The following is an 18123-nucleotide window of genomic DNA, read 5'->3' on the forward strand; positions in this document are numbered from 1 at the left end:
AGAAAAATTAATCATAATAATTTGGATTCCCCTTATATATGAAAACGTCGGACATGGAAGAGCAACTGGCCTATCTCTCCCTGTCTCATTCAGCTCCAATACCTTATGTACTGCATAAAGAGATTTCTTTTCACCCTACGTGGTACTAATCTCCCTGAAGAGGCAAAACAAAATCTGGGGCAGCCCCAAGTTTCCCTTGGTGAGGTGTAGTACAAATTTTCCAAACACGCATCTATTTCTACACACATCACCTTTTATCTCCAGTATATAAAAAATATCTTGCTCACCCTCTGTGAATGGTGTAGCAATGCGGGCCCTTGGAGTGAGTGACACACGAGGCAAATGCACCGCGTTGCCACAGCAAGCGCGTTTGCCACAAGCCAAGCGCGTTGCTATTGGAAACGGAAGGGTTTCAAACTCTGACCTCATGGCCGCTTCCGCCCGGCAGGACGTGGAGAAGATGGGAGATGGGGAAGGGCGCTGGGCTTTCTCCTCGGATTTCGGCCTGTCGTGTCGACGGTGGTCGGAGATACAATGCCTACTCGGTCAGACTGTGGTAGAGGCTGAGCATTCGCCGGGCGTGTTTTTCTCCGTAAGAAATTAGAGGTTGCGTTGAACGAAAGAGCGACAGCAAGGATGCTGGCCGATCAGTCGCAGACGTGGTTTCCCACCCATGTCCAATGTCACTGTCCTACAAGCCCGGGATTTGAACCCCAAGGTAAAAGCGGCCACCAATGATACATACACTATTATCAGCTGGGTTAAAGAGAAATATTCGACTTCGGTGGCGGAGAAAACCTTGTCCCCGATATGGAGGGAGGAAGTGTCCTTTGAGTTCCCTGTCTCTTGCTGCAAGGTACGCCGGAGAAATACACCCTACACCTGATGTCATGCACCGTTCGCTGGTCGGGCTGGACTAATATTCCTCGGCAGGTGGCCATTTGCCTCAATGAACTTTTTGAAAATAAATCGAGGAGGCACAAAGAGTAAGTCTTTTCCTTTTTTGGGGTGGGGGAGCGTGTCTTTAATTGTGCTTTTAAACGTCTGTTTGAGACGAACTCTATACTAACCATAAATTTAAACAAATAATCAAGTATATATGGTTTATGGTGTGTAATTTTGAATAATGCATAAAGCGCATATAATTAAAACCATTCCATCCTCGATAAAGATTAGGAGCAGGTTGCCAGGATGGTATCCTTACTAAAACTTGATTTTTTTTAATTGCTTAACAGTAAGTTTTATAAAACTAACTTTAAAAAAACTTTTCTCTACAATGCAGTAAAGAAATAGTAAAAGGGCACTGAACATAGATGTGGGATGGTATCCTAGGGGTAGCAACTGTCTATGTCTTTGACACTAGAAATACACATGATTTCTTTGCAGTTTTTTTAGGTCAAAAATTGATTTACTTTTATGTTGTGCTGATTCTGCAACATTTGAGTAACTTAGACAGTGGTAAATTTGACTTTCATGTCATCCCAATTAATCAATGATCTTTATTCCGTTGTGTTTGTGGAAAGACGTTGTTTGGCCTACATCAATTTGACTGGATATGTTGGGGTGGCAGGTATTTGCATAAAATTGTACAAGCATGCAAAAAAACGAAGTTAAATAAATTTGGCCCAGATATGAATCCAGGCCTGACATCACACCAGAGTATTGTGAATCTGATTTTACTAGAATGGAGCTTTGCATTCCTATTGGGCTGAAACCAGATAAGTGTGACCAGATTAACCCAGATAAGTGTGAAGTTCTTCATTTTGGTAGGTCAAATATGTTGGCGGAATATAGTCTTAATGGTAGGACTCCTGCCAGTGTGGTGGATCAGAGGGATCTTGGGGTCTGAGTCCATAGGACGCTCAAAGTGGTGGCGCAGGTTGACTCTGTGGTTAAGAAGGCATATGGTGTATTGTCCTTCATCAATTGGGGAATTGAATTTAGGAGCCGGGAGGTATTGTTGCAGCTATATAGGTCCCTGGTCAGACCCCACTTGGAGTACTGTGCTCAGTTCTGGTCGCCTCACTACAGGAAAGATGTGGAAGCCATGGAGAGGGTGCAGAGGAGATTTACAAGGATGCTACCTGGAATGTGGAGCATGCCTTATGAAAGCAGGTTGAGGGAACTTGGCCTTTTCTCCTTGGAGAGACAGAGGATGAGGGGGGACCTGATAGAGGTGTATAAGATGATGAGAGGTATTGGTAGGGTAGATAGTCAGAGGCTTTTCCCCAGGGCTGAACTGGTGGCCACAAGAGGACATAGGTTTAAGGTGCTGGGGAGTAGGTATAGAGGAGATGTCAGGGGTAAGTTTTTTACTCAGAGAGTGGTGAGTGCGTGGAATGGGCTGCCGGAAATGGTGGTGGAGGTTGATACGATAGGGTCTTTCAAGAGACTGTTAGGTAGGTATATGGAGCTGAGTAAAATAGAGGGCTATGGGTAAGCCTAGTAATTTCTAGGGTAGGGACATGTTTGGCACAGCTTTGTGGGCCAAAAGGCCTGAATTGTGCTGTAATTGTTCTATGTTCTATGAAAACTTGTAAGTTTCGTTTTCATTGTCCTTTTGGGTGAGAAAAGACAGTAAATGGAGAGTGAATTTGTTATTACTTTTGGTGTTGTCCTCAATTCTGAACCACCCAGGGAACAGATGTAATTAGAACAAGTTCTGTTTCTTTGTCAGAAGAAAGAAGATGGAACGTAATTGCCACAGTTGCTTTCTTTTGTTACCTCTTTCTTTTAAAGAAAGCATTCCCTTCTGCACCATTTCTGAGCCTTCGTAATCTCACCATTTCTGACATAGTGGTTTTCAACCTTTTTGTTAGAATTACGGCTTCAATGCCATCATACAGATTCATTTCTGTGGTCATCCAAATTTGAGGAGTTTTCTGGCAGAAAATGTTTTAAAGAAGACCCACATGATGACTCTCCCTGTGGGATTCAGCAGAGAAACCCCTCCATAGTTACTACAGTCAGATTTCTCTTTTCTTTGAAACTGTGGAAAATGTGGACTGCTGCTTGTATCTCTAGAGGCAGACATCAGAGTTCAAGTACACCATCATCTGCAGTGTGCCAACATTGATTTGAGGGGAAAAGGTGATTGAAGATCAAGACCTCAGACCTCCACAAACCTCCTGCTCAACAGTCCCTGCCCTCCTGTATGCTTCTGAGACCTAGACCACTTACAGCAGGTATATCAAGGCACTAGAAAGATACCACCAACGCTGTCTCCACAAAATCCTTTGGAAATATACACAGTTTCAGTGTCCTCTCCCAGGCCAACCTCCTTGAAGGTGTTTAAAGTTTTAGGAAGGAATGAGACAAAGCATTTGACGGTGATGATAGATTTGAAGTTTGGGAACCCGGAGTCGATGTATATGAGTTATGGGTGCCGTGGGTGATGATGCAAGAAAAATTATGAGCAGCAGAATTTTAAATGTGCTGAAGTACACAGACCATGGACAAGAGAACATTGGAATGTTTGGGTCTGGACGTGGAGAACATTAATGCTTTCAAGTTCAAATAAAATGCTGAGTTTGAGAACAGTCTTGTTCAGTCTGAGATTCTCTGGGAAGTGCATTTCATTTTTGGCAGGCACTGAAAATGATCTCTTTAGTTTTTCCAGTGTTTTTCTCTGGGGGGAAATTGAAGCTTGTCCATCACTGGATGTCACGCAAGCATTCTGTTAACATTGAACCAGTGAAATGTTTGGGAGTGGTTCTAATATTTGTGAAAGGTATTATCAAAAGGCATAATGAAAGTAATGTACAGGAAGGAGCTAAGAATCAATATTTGAGGGTTTCCAAGATAATGTTAAGCGAGTCAAGGGAAGCTATTGGTAGAAATGTTCTCGCCCTGGTCAGTTAAGTGCAGCCACAATGAGCTGGATAGCAGAGAAATGTTGAAAGAGGATGGTGTTTATAGGGCATTGAGGTCAAAGGAAGATGCAAAGGGAAAAAGCACTATTTTCTCTGTCACTTGTTCCAAAGTGCTGTACAACTTCAAGTATTTTGAAGTGTAATCTCTGATATAAGGTAGCACAGCAGCCAATTTATTGCACAACATAGTTCCACAAGCAGCAATGTGATAATGGCCACGTAATTTGCTCCCACAGCACTAACTAGAGATCTGGTTAGGACCAATGAGAACTATCCTGTTCTACGAAATAGTGTTATTTTACATGAGAGACTAGATACATCATCAGAAGGGTTGTACTTCCAAGAGCACTGGTTCAGCATGGCACTACGGTGCTGAAGCATTTGGAGTGGAAATTGAACCCATTATCCACAAATTTGGATATGAGTGCTGCCAACTGAGCCAAACTGGTACAGATAAGAGGTTGGGTGTAAGTTATAGTAAAACTCTGATAATCTGCTATCTAAGTATTTGGAAATCCTGATGGTTCAGCATCTGGCTCACCAGGTAATGTTTGCCGCACAGTTTCTAACCCACCAGAGTCTCAGTTCCCACACACTCTTTCCACTTGCCCTAGTTCCTGCACTCTGTTTTCACTCACCTGAGGCACTAGTTACTGTACTCCCCTTCCCCTCATCTGGTTCAGTACAAAATGTATTATCATTCTATGTAATAAAAAAAAGAAATGTGAGGTATGAATAGAAATAATATTCAATCATCCAGAAAATTGGCCTGTCCAGCACCACAAATCCTGAGTAAACCGGATTATCGGAGTTTTACTGTACTTTGTAGGTACTGGGGAGGCTTTTTATTTAAAGAATGATGTGATAATAAGTTGAAGGAGGTTGGGAGTAGTGATTGTACCCAAGGAGAGGAGATCATTTGTAAGTTGTAAGGAAATGTACTATGGGGATGTGGTCGATGTTCAGGGATCGCTTGCAGGATGTTAGGGATAAATTTGTCCCAGTGAGGCAGAGAAGGAATAGCAGGGTGAAGGAACTGTGGGTGACGAGAGGTGGAACAACTAGTTAGGAAGAAGAAGGCAGCATACATAAGGTGTAAGCAGCAAGGATCAAATAGGGCTCATGAGGAATATAGAGTAGCAAGGAAGGAACTTAAAAAGGGGCTGAGGAGAGCGAGAAGGGGACATGAAAAGGATTTGGCAATTAGGGTTAAGGAGAATCCTAAGGCTTTTTTCTTGTACGTAAAGAGCAGAAGGATGGCTAGAGTAAAGGTAGGTCCGATTAAAGACAAAGGTGGGAAGATGTGCCTGGAAGCTGTGGAAGTGGGTGAGGTTCTTAATGAATACTTCTCTTCAGTATTCACCAAGGAGAGGGGTCTTGATGACGCTGAGGACAGTGTTGGTAAGGGTAATGTTCTAGAGCATGTAGATATCAAGAGAGAGGATGTGTTGGAGCTGTTAGAAAATATTAGGACAGACAAGTCCCCGGGGCCTGACAGAATATTCCCTAGGCTGCTACGTGAGGCGAGGGAGGAGATTGCTGAACCGTTGGCTAGGATCTTTGAGTCCTCGTTGTCCACGGGGATGGTATTGGAGGGTGGCGAATGTTGTCCCCTTATTCAAAAAAGGTAGTAGGGATAGTCCAGGGAATTACAGACCAGTGAGCCTTACATCTGTGGTGGGTAAGCTGTTAGAAAGGATTCTAAGAGAGAGGATCTATGAGCATTTAGAGAATCGTGGACTGATTAGGGACAGCCAGCATGGCTTTGTGAAGGGAAGATCTTGCCTCACAAGCGTGATAGGGTTCTTTGAGGAGATGACCAGACAGATTGATGAGGGTAGTGCAGTAGATGTGGTCTACATGGATTTTAGTAAGGCATTTGACAAGGTTCCAGAAGGTCAGAGTCCAAGGGACCCAGGGAGGCTTGGCCGTATGGATTCAGAATTGGCTTGCCTGTAGAAAGCAGAGGGTTGTGGTGGAGAGAGTGCATTTGGATTGGAGGGCTATGACTAGTGGCATCCCACAGGGATCAGTTCTGGGACCTCTACTTTTTGTGATATTTATTAATGACAGATGAGGGGGTGGAAGGGTGGGTTAGCAAGTTTGCAGATGACACGAAGATCGGTGGTGTTGTGGATAGTGTGGAGGGCTGTCGAAGCTTACAGAGGGATATTGATAGGATGCAGAGCTGGGCTGAGAAGTGGCAGATGGAGTTCGATCTGGAGAAGTGTGAGGTGGTACACTTTGGAAGGACATACTCCAAAGTGGAGTACAAGGTTAATGGCAGGATTCTGGGCAGTGTGGAGGAGCAGAGGGATCTTGGGGTTCATATCCACAGATCACTGAAAGTTGCCTCACAGGTGGATAGGGTAGTTAAGACAACTTATGGGATATTAGCTTTCATAAGTCATGGGATCGAGTTTCAGAGCCGCAAAGTAATGATGCAGCTTTACAAAACTCTGGTTAGACCACACTGAGAGTACTGTGTCCAATTCTGGTCACCTCATTATAGGAAGTATGTGGAGGCGTTGGAAAGGGTGCAGAGATTTACCAGGATGCTGCCTGCATTAGAGTGTATGGATTATGAGGAGAGACTAAAAGATCTAGGGCTTTACTCATTGGAGAGAAGGAGGATGAGAGGAGACATGATAGAGGTATACAAGATATTAAGAGGAATAGATAGAGTGGACAGCCAGCGCCTCTTTCCCAGGGCACCAATGCTCAATACAAGACGGCATGGCTTTAAGGTAATGGGTGGGAAGTTCAAGGGAGATGTCAGAGGGAGGTTTTTCACCCAGAGAGTGGTTGGTGCATGGAATGCACTGCCGGGGGTGGTGGTGGAGGCTGATATGTCAGTCAAGTTCAAGAGATTGTTAGATAAGCATATGGAGGAATTTAAAATAGAGGGATATGTGGGAGGAAGGGGTTAGATAGTCTTAGGTGTGGTTTGAAGGTCGGCACAACATGGTGGGCCGAAGGGCCTGTATTGTGCTGTATTGTTCTATGGTACCCATGTTATCTGCAAAGTGATAGCTTTCATTTGGGACAAAAAATCTAATTTCAACTGTTCAGTAATGGGTTATTATGGTCATAGTTGCTTGCTGATAGAAAGATAATTTAAATTCTATTTCCCTGATAATGTAATTTTTGATCAGGAAGTATGTCCCAAGTTCGGGTAAAAAGGCATAGAAAAGATCCATGCTGGGTCAAGTTGACACAAATAAAGCCATTTGGTAAAATCTATGCACTATTCTACATGAGGCAAAGGGGGAGAAGAATATTGTAGTTGAATTTGAGGTGTACATAAGCTTCCACAAGAACATAGAACAATACAGCAGAGGAACAGGTGCTTTGACCCACTATGTCATGCTGAACTAATTAAGCTAGTGACCCGTAATCACTTCTACCTACACATGGACCATATCCCTCCATTCTCTGTATATTAATGTGCCTTTCTAAGAGCCTCTTAAACACCTCTATTGTATCTGCCTGGCGGTGTATTCCAGTTACCCACCACTGTGCTTTTAAAAAGAACCTTGCCCCACACATCTTTGAACTTTCCCCCTCTCATGGTAGTGTAGCAGTTAGCATAATGCTTTTAAAGTGCTAGAGACCCGGGTTCAATTCCAGCCGCTATTTGTAAGGAGTTGGTAAGTTCTCCCCATGACTGCGTGGTTTCCTCCAGGTGCTCTGGTTTCCTCCCACGTTCCAAAGATATACAGGTCAGGGAGTTGTGGGCGTGCTATGTTGGTGCCGGAAGCATGGTGACACTTGCAGGTTACCCCCAGAATACTCTACACAAAGATGCATTTCATAAAGATGCATTTCACAAAGATGTGTGTTTTGATGTACATGTGACTAATAAAGATCTTAATCACCTTAAATGCTTGTACTCTAGTATTAAACATTTTGACACTGAGGAGGGGAGAAAAGATACCAGCTGTCTGCTCTATCTCTCACCTCTCATCATTTTATAAACTTCTATCAGGTCTCCCTTTCATGAAACCCATGAACATTACCTTGTTTTTTTTTGAACTATTTATTTATTTATTTCTGTAATTTTGTATCTTTGCACTGTACTACTGCTGCAAAACAACAAATTTCACGATACACAAGTCGGTGATGATTGATTCTGATTCTGAAAATAATCTTGGTTTGTCCAACCTATCTTTGCCGCCACGTCCTTCCTACAATGGGATGACCAAAATTGAATGCAATACTGCAGATGCAGCCAAACCGGAATTTTATAAAACTGCAACATTTGTTGCAAAATGAAGTTGCTGAAATATTGAAATCTGAATTAAAATTGGAAATTAATACTTGTACTATCTCTGTTGCTACTTTTATTTCAATACAAAAAAATTAATTTAGTATGAAAAAAACAGCAAGATGCTGGAGGAACTCAGCAGGTCAGGCAGCATCTGTGGAGAAAAACAGTCAATATTTCGGGTCTGGACTTAAGGAATCTGTGCATTCTTCCACTCGTAAGCATGTGCATATGTGAAACAGGAATTTGTACTTGTGTAGCATCTTTAATGTGGTTTTAGAAACAAATCCTGAATTATGCATCTGGACTGTTGTCATACACAATTTGGCAGAGTTACATAAGCAAATATTGAGGGTGGTGGGGAGGTAACCAAGTTTGTGGTCAAAATAATAGATCTAATGGAGCAAAAGCAAAGTGAAATATGGAGGGAATTTCTGGGCCTTCAGTGTGTGCAAAAACTGTTGAATAATTGAAATTGGATGCGAGAAACCAGAGCTGGAGAAATGCCGTCATTTCAGAAGGTTGCATTCTTCCAGAGCAACAGATGAGAAGAGGTGAAGGCCCAGTTATTTGAAAATTAGCATGAGAGCTTTTTAAAATATGAAGCCAACATGGGTCAGTGAGCACCGAACTGATGGATGAAAAGATGTTGGTTCAAGTTTGGAAATGAGAACAGAATTTTGTGTGATCTCAAGCTGAAATAAACAAGTCTAGTGGCATCAAGGGTGTGGATAATGCAGCTGAACAGTTTTGAGGTACAATTGACTAATATTATGGAGTTCAAAATAAACAGTTGATGCACATTGATTCAATTTCATCTCTGGTCAAATACGATATTAACGTTGTGAATAATCTGGTTGGGTTTTTTACAGGTGCCGAGGGTGTAGTTCGTGGCTGGAGGGTGCAGTTTTTGAAGGGGATAGAAGACAAGCAGCCTAATAGTTTAGGGATGGTGGAGACTAGTAGTTCAGTGATAGTGGAGAAGTATAGAACTAATGGTGACAGAATGGGGTTGTCATTATCCAGATGGAAGCTGTTGTGTTTCGCTGAGGGGGGGAGTATGTAGATGAGAAGTGGGAAAGAGCCCAAGGATAGACTCATGGTAGAGTGCAACAGGTACTCAGAAATAGTGAGGGTGATTTTTTTTTTAAAATATATTATGGGTTATTGGACAGATGAGAATAGAGCTCAAGATGCCCCAGGGATGGAAGTTTATCCATGTGGAAGAAGGAAATTAGCAGAAGTATAGTATCAGATTGTCCTCTGTCCTCTAAGTTACGACAATGTCCAGAATCACCAGACATTGGTGAAGGAGGTCATTTTGTTACAATTGACAAGCATAAGAAATTCTCTTCAATTCCCACACCCCCTCCTTCATTACCCCTTCCAATGTAGATGGCAGGATTTTAAAAGCTCAAGTGACAGAGTTAGTCATTGCTTACTATATAGTCAGTCAGAATTTTCTGCAGAATTCTCCATAACTTCCTCCTACAATCTGTTTGATATCAGCTGAGATTTTGTGACTTGCCACCTCTTCTGCCCTTTCCAATTATTGGAAGTAAGAATTGCACTGTGAATTCTGGTGTTTTGTCCAGATTTCTCTGTTTAAGTAACAACGTTCACTTCAAACTAAAATCCTAATTGAATCTTATGCACCTTTCTTACAAATTTGACCTAATTTAATATTGTCCCTTAGTTCTGTTTGATTGCAATTACAAATAATGGTCACTTGTTTTTCCAAGGGAAAATAAACAAAACAACCTTAATGTGATCTTATAAGTGGTGCTCTAGTGTGCTAGGCAGAGATTTCAGCCAAAATTTGGCAAATTCTGCATTAGTCCACTGAACAGTAAATGCAGTAGTTTAAACATGCATTATAACACACTACATTTCTTTGAAATCTCGTGTATTCTTCAGCAACTCGAGTTGGGGAAAACGGGTTAAAAACAGAAATGTTTCATAGAAGTTCTCTTAAGGAACCACAAACAGTGCATCGAAACATAATTTTTAAAGGATCTACTGTTACAGTTTAGAATTGAAGTCCAGGAGTTTCCAAAGTATTGGCTGTTCTGTAACTATACCCTATTTTAGGTTGTACTACTGCCAAATATCTTGAACTACATCAATATTAAAAGCAGGGGAATACAGTAAGTTAAGATTATGGGGCCCCTTTCTATTTGGCTACTTTCCAGATAACCTCATATAGGAAAATTAACATATTGAACCTGAAGTAACCCTTGAATATGTGATTACATTCACTTCATGCTGGTTAGAAATCACTGGAAATGAAAGTTGGGATGATTGAAAGAATTTAAATCTAGAAAAATGACTTGTGCTGCAAAGTGAATAGGTGCAATAATGCAACTAGTTCCAAATGTGTTATTACTAAGCATTGTATTGCTTTTACAGGTAGGCTATATATTTGGAAAATAATCAGCTACCACAAAGTTTTTTTTGTAATTTAATTACCACTTTTTCATGTCACCTGCTATATGCAATATCATAACTGATAAATTGAAATGACAATCGGAATTCAGTTGAGTGCTTGGAAAATTTGGGTCTGAGCTTAAAGTTCTGTTTTGAATAGACCTATTATATCCATTGGGAGTTTCTTGTCTTTTTCACCTTCTTCATAAACTTTTCCTGTTTTGCTTTCAGGAAAAGGTATACGAGTTCATTCAAAAGTATAATTCACTGGTTTGGATAGCTATGCTGATCTCACTTACATTTACACTAGTAACAATCATATTGTTAATATTAGGTCATTATCTGGACAGCCTTGTTGCTGAGTTTTTATTTGTTTCTTAGCTGGTTTCTACAAGCGGTTGATTTGTGTTCTACTTCCCCTGGTGTGATCTAGCTGAGATTTGTTGCACCACAACTAAAATGTCCTGTTGGAAATGTGCCCAGTAAGTTTCTGTAAACCTACCCTATTCCATGTGCCTGGAATTTATCTTTTTTTTCATGGAGCTTTCTATCTTTAACTGGACTTTTTTTTTGTTGAACTTGCTCAGGGTTTGTGAATTCATGATCTCGATGTACATTTGACGTCACTGCTGTTTTTAACATGATTTTCTTTTAAGGTTGCATTTGGGCGGAAGAAAATAAATTTCAGTAGGAACTGCTGTTGTGGAATAACTAGTGGGAAGCTGTGATCATATTTTTATTTGTTATACTGATGCATATGATCTTCATTCTACCCATTTCTACAGCAATAAACAAGAATGTTGGAAATTAGTAGAGGAATCAATTTTTAAAGTTTATTTTGAGTATTAAAATAATATGCTGTTGTGATGATTTTTAAAGATTTGTGAAATTTTTGATGTTAATATAAAATTGCAATGATCCAGTTAAGATTTTTAAATATCAGTTCCTCTATTTAAACATTTTGCTGAAAAGAGTTGCTTTTTTGCATTAGGGTATAATGTAGACTTCTTTTCAATAGACTTTGAATTTGAAATAATAAATACCATTTTACAATTGCTATTGGATTTTAAAATGTCATTACCATGGATCATCTGTTTTTTTTTTCAATCTTAAATTGGCTTTTGGTAAACTAAATTTGGGCAATACTGGCTGAATAGCATAGCATTTGACTTCTGCTATTTATGATCTCTTAGTGTTTTGGAAAACCAAATTTAACATCTACTTTTATAATGGTTGAAATTATTGTGAAGTAGACACAGTTGCCTGGCCCCCAGATAGTTTGAATTGAAACTCTTTAAGCTTGTAAACCTTGCCAGATGCATATTTGCAAAGAATGCTTAATGTTTCACAATGAACTGTTGACCAATATGATGAGGTAGATTAGAACAGCAAAACTGTATGGTTAATAGAAAATGATAAAAATACATTTGAATGTTAAAATATATTAAGACTGCCTAATAACAATACCCCTGATATTTAATATTCAATTTTTTCACAGTGCTTGCTTTATTCCTAACCTTGTTAATTTTCATCAATCTCCTGCAAATTTGATTTTTTAAAAAAAAAATCTATATTCTTCAGTAGATATTAATTGTTGTAGACAAAATGAAAATCAAAACAGAAAATGCTGGAAACGCTTGGTCGGTCAGGCAGCATTTGTGGAAAGAGAAACCTCAGTTTCAGGTTGGCGACCCTTTGTCAGCACACAAAGAATTTTTAAAAAGTTAACTTTTAAGTTGCAGAGAACATGGTGGGAGAGATGGATGGGACTGAGGGGATATCTGTAGTAGGATGTGATCAGATCAAATGGGTTAATAAAGCAGTTAGAAGATAATTGTGCTGCTTTGGTGTTGTAATAGCAAGACTGTGAGGTATGCCTCTCGGGTTGGTCTATACTAATAGAGAGAAACTGTGCCAAAATCACTAATGGATGACTTGAGGCAGAAATGGCCTGTTCTGATACAGACAAAAAGTGCAAGTAACCTAATGTTGGAGAATTCAATATAGAGTCTGCAAGGTTCCAAGACTAGAGAAAAGGTGTACTTCAAGCTTATGTTGGGCCTCGTTGTAACAGTATAGGAGGCCGCAGGCAGAAGCCAGGGTGGGATGGAGGATTAGTGGTAAGCAACAGGAAACTCTGGGTTGCTTTTTCAGACTCAGCGCAGGTGCCGCCTTTGTGAAATTCTGTCTTGTACTCAAAGAAGACACTCGACTTCTATTTCACACTTCCTGTAGCTTCATGATTTGGAATGAGAAGCTTGGGGAGTCTAATATACGTTACTCCGTCACTTCATATGTCATAGTAAACTCTGTGAGGTAATTATGAGATAATAGCCTAATAATTAATCCACCAGATGAAACACCACAAAGTCATCCAAGCAAGGAATTCCAGGTTTGACATCTAGTTTGCTACGACTTAATTGTTCTCGGCCAAAGCAGTAAATGGGGTTCCTTGCTCCTGCCAAGAAAAGTGAAGAAACAACCATGGTTGCTGCTCCTAGTTACTATCCAGAGTGTGGATAAAAGCAGAAGAGTCTTTAAAGCTCTCCTTTATGGCTAGTGTATCCTGACATCTATATGTGAAAAGTCTATGTGTATACAGTTTCACCAAAAGAAAACAGAAAATTATTAAACTTGAGATTCTCTTCGATTTTATAGACCCTTGAAAATTTAGTACAAAAAGTAACTGCCTTGGTACATTATCCATTAATCATAAGTTTTGTATAACAGTTTCACTTTCTTTTAAGTATTTGTTAATTTATCAAGAAGTATTAACTACCACCTGATCTCAAACAGGACCTTTTTTTTTACAGTCACTGTAACATCAGATTATCTTTAAATTTCATCAGACCTAAAATGTGTAGTAATGGTACCAAAATTCTTCTCGTTCCCCACCCAACATTTTTCTTGTTTCATTGGAAATGAAGAATTTTGCAGCATTTTAAAGTCATGACAAAGTGCTGCACCATCAAAATTCACTACTTTCTTACTGAACCTCCATATGTAGTTAAATCAACACTTCAAAAACTAAGATATGGTTTCAAAGAGAGAAATGGTCGTAGACTATTATAGTGTTTTTAAACACATTTGCACCCTGTGTTGCAGCAGAAATTTGTGTATTTTATAAATGTGGTCAAAGTATAAGCTTGTGAATACATCTGTAGAACATGGGGCCAACTTTTCATATTTCTTTAAAAATTGAGCTGTTCGACATCCTACTGTATTGAATTAATTATCGTTGTGTTTTTCTTGGAATCCTTATTATCCAAATTAACTGAGTAATTAGTGTATATGTAGTATTTAAAATGAGTGAAGTGCATATGGTTTAGCTTTAGGAGCATAGTTCATCATGATAAAACCACAAGAATAATGGGATGTTTAATTGGCAGTGAGTGGTCTTGTGACACACAGATTTGTATGCCTAAAAGGGGCTGCTGCAAGATTTGTATGCTGCAAATCTTGTATGTAGCAAAAAGTTAAATAGCTTTCAGTACTGCAATATAGATGTATGCATTTTGTCATATTTTTCTGAAAATCAAGGTAGTAATTTTACTTACTCCTGTCACTACCATAAGCTCTTTAATAGTAGTAATCTCATTTTGCATGATACTTCTAAATATGCAGAACCTGAGTGTCTTTAATTGTGTTACTCAGTTTCATATATAAAAGAAAGCTACCCTAAGGAAAATCTTTATATCCTTTTGAATAATATTTGGAATATTGAACATGACCAAGCCATTCATTCTTCCAGCCCTTTGGTCCACCTAGTCCATGCTAACCATCAAGCACCCAATTTTATTCTTGATGCATTCCCATCAACTCCCTCAGGATTCTACAGCTTGCCTGCGGAAAAAGGGCAATGGCCCAAGGGGCTTGCTTCTGTATTGTATATCTCTTGAGACAAGGATGCCCAGTCTTGTTGTATCTGTGCTTTTCGCAATTTATCACTGTTCAGATAATCTATGTTCATGTTTTGATTAATTCACTTAAAATATCTGCTTTCTATATATCTTTATTGGTTTATCAATGTCTAACGTATGGTCAGCTACCATTCAGTTAAGGTGGAATGGTTGAAAATCAAAAAGCTGCAGATGTCTGAAAGAAAAACAGAAAATACTGGAAATGCTCAGCAAGTCAGGCAGCATCTGTGAAAGGTATTCAACATGAAATGTTAATTAACTCTGCTTCTCTTTCCACTAATGCTCCTGACTTGAGTGTTTCCAGTACCTTAAATAAATAAGGTGGAATGATTTCCTACATTCTGGCTTTTTAAATGATGAGGAAATTGTTGGATGTATAGTAAATTCTGAGCATATGTTGTTTCAAACATATAGTGGCATGCAAAAGTTTGGGCACCCATGGTCAAAATTTCTGTTACTGTGAATAGCTAAGTGAGTAAAAGATGACCTGATTTCCAAAAGACAAAGTTAAAAATGACACATTTCTTTAATATTTTAAGCAAGGTTACTTTTTTATTTCCATCTTTTACAGTTTCAAAATAACAAAAAAGGAAACGTACCTTTGCTTATTGTGGCCAAAAAGTTCTATTTTAAACTTCATCTGTCCACAGGACTTGTTCCAAAATGCATCAGGCTTGTTTAGATGTTCCTTTGCAAACTTCTGATGCTGAATTTTGTGAAGACACAGGAAAGTTTGGAGAAAAAAGGGTGCAGAATTTCATGAAAAGAGCACCTCCCCAGCTGTTAAGCACGTGCGTGGATCGATCATTCTTTGGGCTTGTGTTGCAGCCAGTGGCACGGGGAACATTTCACTGGTAGAGGGAAGAATGAATTCAATTAAATACCAGCAAATTCTGGAAGCAAACATCACACTCTGTCAAAAAAAAAAGCTGAAGATGAAAAGAGGATGGCTTCTACAACAGGATAACGATCCTAAACACACCTCAAAATCCACAATGGACTACCTCAAGAGGCACAAGCTGAAGGTTTTGCCGTGGCCCTCACAGTCCCCCGACCTAAACATCATCGAAAATCTGTGGATAGACCTCAAAAGAGTAGCGCATGCAAGATGGCCCAAGAATCTCACAGAACTAGAAGCCTTTTGCAAGGAAGAATGGGCGAAAATCCCCCAAACATGAATTGAAAGACTCTTAGCTGGCTACAGAAAGTGTTTACAAGCTGTGATACTTGCCAAAGGGGGTGTTACTAAGTACTGACCACACAGGGTGCCCCAACTTTTGCTTCGGGCCCTTTTCCTTTTTTGTTATTTTGAAACTGTAAAAGATGGGAATAAAAAAGTAATTTTAAAATATTAAAGAAATGTGTTATCTTTAACTTTATGCCTTTTGGAAATCAGGTCATCTTTTACTCACTTAGCTATTCACAGTAACAGAAATTTTGACTGAGGTGCCCAAACTTTTGCATGCTACTGTACATGCATGCACAGAACAATTCAAAGGCTACAGTGTGAATGCATAATTCTAGCCAAGCTGTTAGTTGTTAACTATAACAAAGATGGGTCCACATTTATTATCTGATATGTATCAGATTTTGTTCGGCACAAGATATCCATCCAAATTCTAAGCAACATAAGACTCTGTAAGTCACTTATCACAGGGCTTTGGTTTATTCATGGCTTGTAATCTGTAGTGGTATTTAAAAATTACTTTCAGAAATTGGGATGTGTTACTTTACAATTCTGTGGTAAAAGGCTTTAATGTAATATGGTATTATTTTCAAAAGGAGCAATCTATCCTTACTACAACTAGATGTTCCATAATTTGTTGTCAAGGTAAATGTTTTTCAGTTAAAATGCTTTAATACCTATACACAATATATCCTAAGTATTATGTGCACTTTTTTTTACAAAAAAAACTATTGCTTAGACTAAACATCCTACCTTTTTGTATTATTGTTTTATGATAACTTTAAATGAAGTCTTCAAAGCCAAATATACATATTGATGCCAAGATTAGAAAAGATAAAGTGAGGATAAAATACAAAATGGATTTTATTTTGGATTATATGGAACTTGATAGAGGTGTACAAGATTAAGGGGCATAGATAGTGGACAGCCAGCACCTTTTCCCCAGCATGGCAATGGCCAATATCAGAGGGCATCAGTAAGGTCAGAGGAGGGAAGTTTAGGAGAGATGTCAGAGGTAGGTTTTTTTACACAGAGAATGGTGGGTGCATAGAATGCACTGCTGGAGGCTGATACAAAAGGGAAATTTAAAAGACTCTTAGATAAGCACATGGATGTAATAAAAATCGAGGGTTATGGGCTACATAGGAGGGAAGGGTTAGATTGATCATGGAATAGGCGTTTATATAGGTCGGCTCAACATTGTGGGATGAAGGGCCCATACTGTCCTATGTTCTATTATTGCTTCTTGATGTCAGCATTTCAGTAATAGTAAATTCATGAATGTAGTTAAATTTTTATAATCAATATTTCAAGATTGGAAGCCGTAAACACTTGTTTTGGTCAAGTAATTCACCGTCTTGATTTGGCTTGCCTGTATTATAACTTTTAATTTGAATGAATTGCAAATCCTTCCAAAGAATGTAGAGCAATAAAACCATATTGTTGGTTTCTTCCAGTAAAGTACCTTCATGAGGTTTGTAACTGACTCTGCTGTAATTGCTGGGTTGAGTATGGTTTAGCAGCATTCCATTCTTCTCCACACCTTATAATTAAAGCTCACCTGTCTTGTGTAGCACACACCTACATTACTTTATCATATAGGCCACAATGAAGAGGAAATTGTACAGGGAATTTCTGCATGGCTCAGTGAACACAACTCTGGTAGATTTTGTTCTCTGTCCTGTCATTGTTTTGCTTCATGCTTTGATTAAAGATGATTCTCTTTTTGACTGCATCATTTTTGAACTGAGGGCTTGAATTTCAGTGAACCTCTAATATAGTCAATGAACAAAAAAAAGCTTGTAGGTGAACTGCTGAGTGAATTTCCCTCTAGTGGCACATGTTTAGCTGCACTTGTATTATGAGATTTTGGTCCTTCGTTAGAGGAAGTAGATCAGCAATTTTGAAATTGTAACATAAGGAAATGTATTATGAAGGAAATGCTGCTGAACAGATTCAGCCACAGATTTTGAGATTTTTGAGTGATGCAATTTTGCTTTTTCAGTTTTAATTTAAAAGAAAAGTGGAAGGTAAAATAGTTGGTTTAAAAATGGGGTAATGCTCTATCAATCCCAGTTCCTGAAGCAAAAATTAGGTCATTTGGCCCTTTTTATTCCTGCACCATTCAATAAGATCATGGCTGCTCTTTTACCTCAGTGCTACTTTTCTGCACCCACCCCATATTTCTTGACTCCCTATAATATAAAAAAGATACATCTATTTTCTGTCTTAAATATAGAATTTCAAAAATTCACTGTTCTCTGGGTGAAGAAATTTCTTCTCTTTTCAAATCTGAATAGCCAGCCTCTTATTTTGAGATTGTGAGCATCCAGTTATGTATGGCCCAGCCAGGAAAAACAATATTCCTGTGTCAATCTTGTCAAGCTCCATAAAAAGATTTTGTATGCTTCAATGTGTTCTCTCTTATTCTTCTGTACTGCGGGGAGGGGG

General features: G+C 39.1%; 1 protein-coding gene across 1 annotated transcript in view; it reads left to right on the forward strand.

The window, feature by feature from the left end:
* Window positions 1-476: 476 nt before the first annotated feature.
* LOC127577012 (rab11 family-interacting protein 2) overlaps window positions 477-18123 on the forward strand; it is a 55476-nt gene continuing 37829 nt past the window's right edge. The window contains 3 exon segments of the mRNA XM_052027871.1: window positions 477-681; window positions 683-839; window positions 842-986. Of these exon segments, the coding sequence (XP_051883831.1) occupies window positions 637-681; window positions 683-839; window positions 842-986 (347 nt within the window). The 5' untranslated portion in view covers window positions 477-636.

The sequence above is a fragment of the Pristis pectinata genome, chromosome 12, assembly GCF_009764475.1.
Source record: "Pristis pectinata isolate sPriPec2 chromosome 12, sPriPec2.1.pri, whole genome shotgun sequence".
NCBI classification, from domain to species: Eukaryota; Metazoa; Chordata; class Chondrichthyes; order Rhinopristiformes; family Pristidae; genus Pristis; species Pristis pectinata.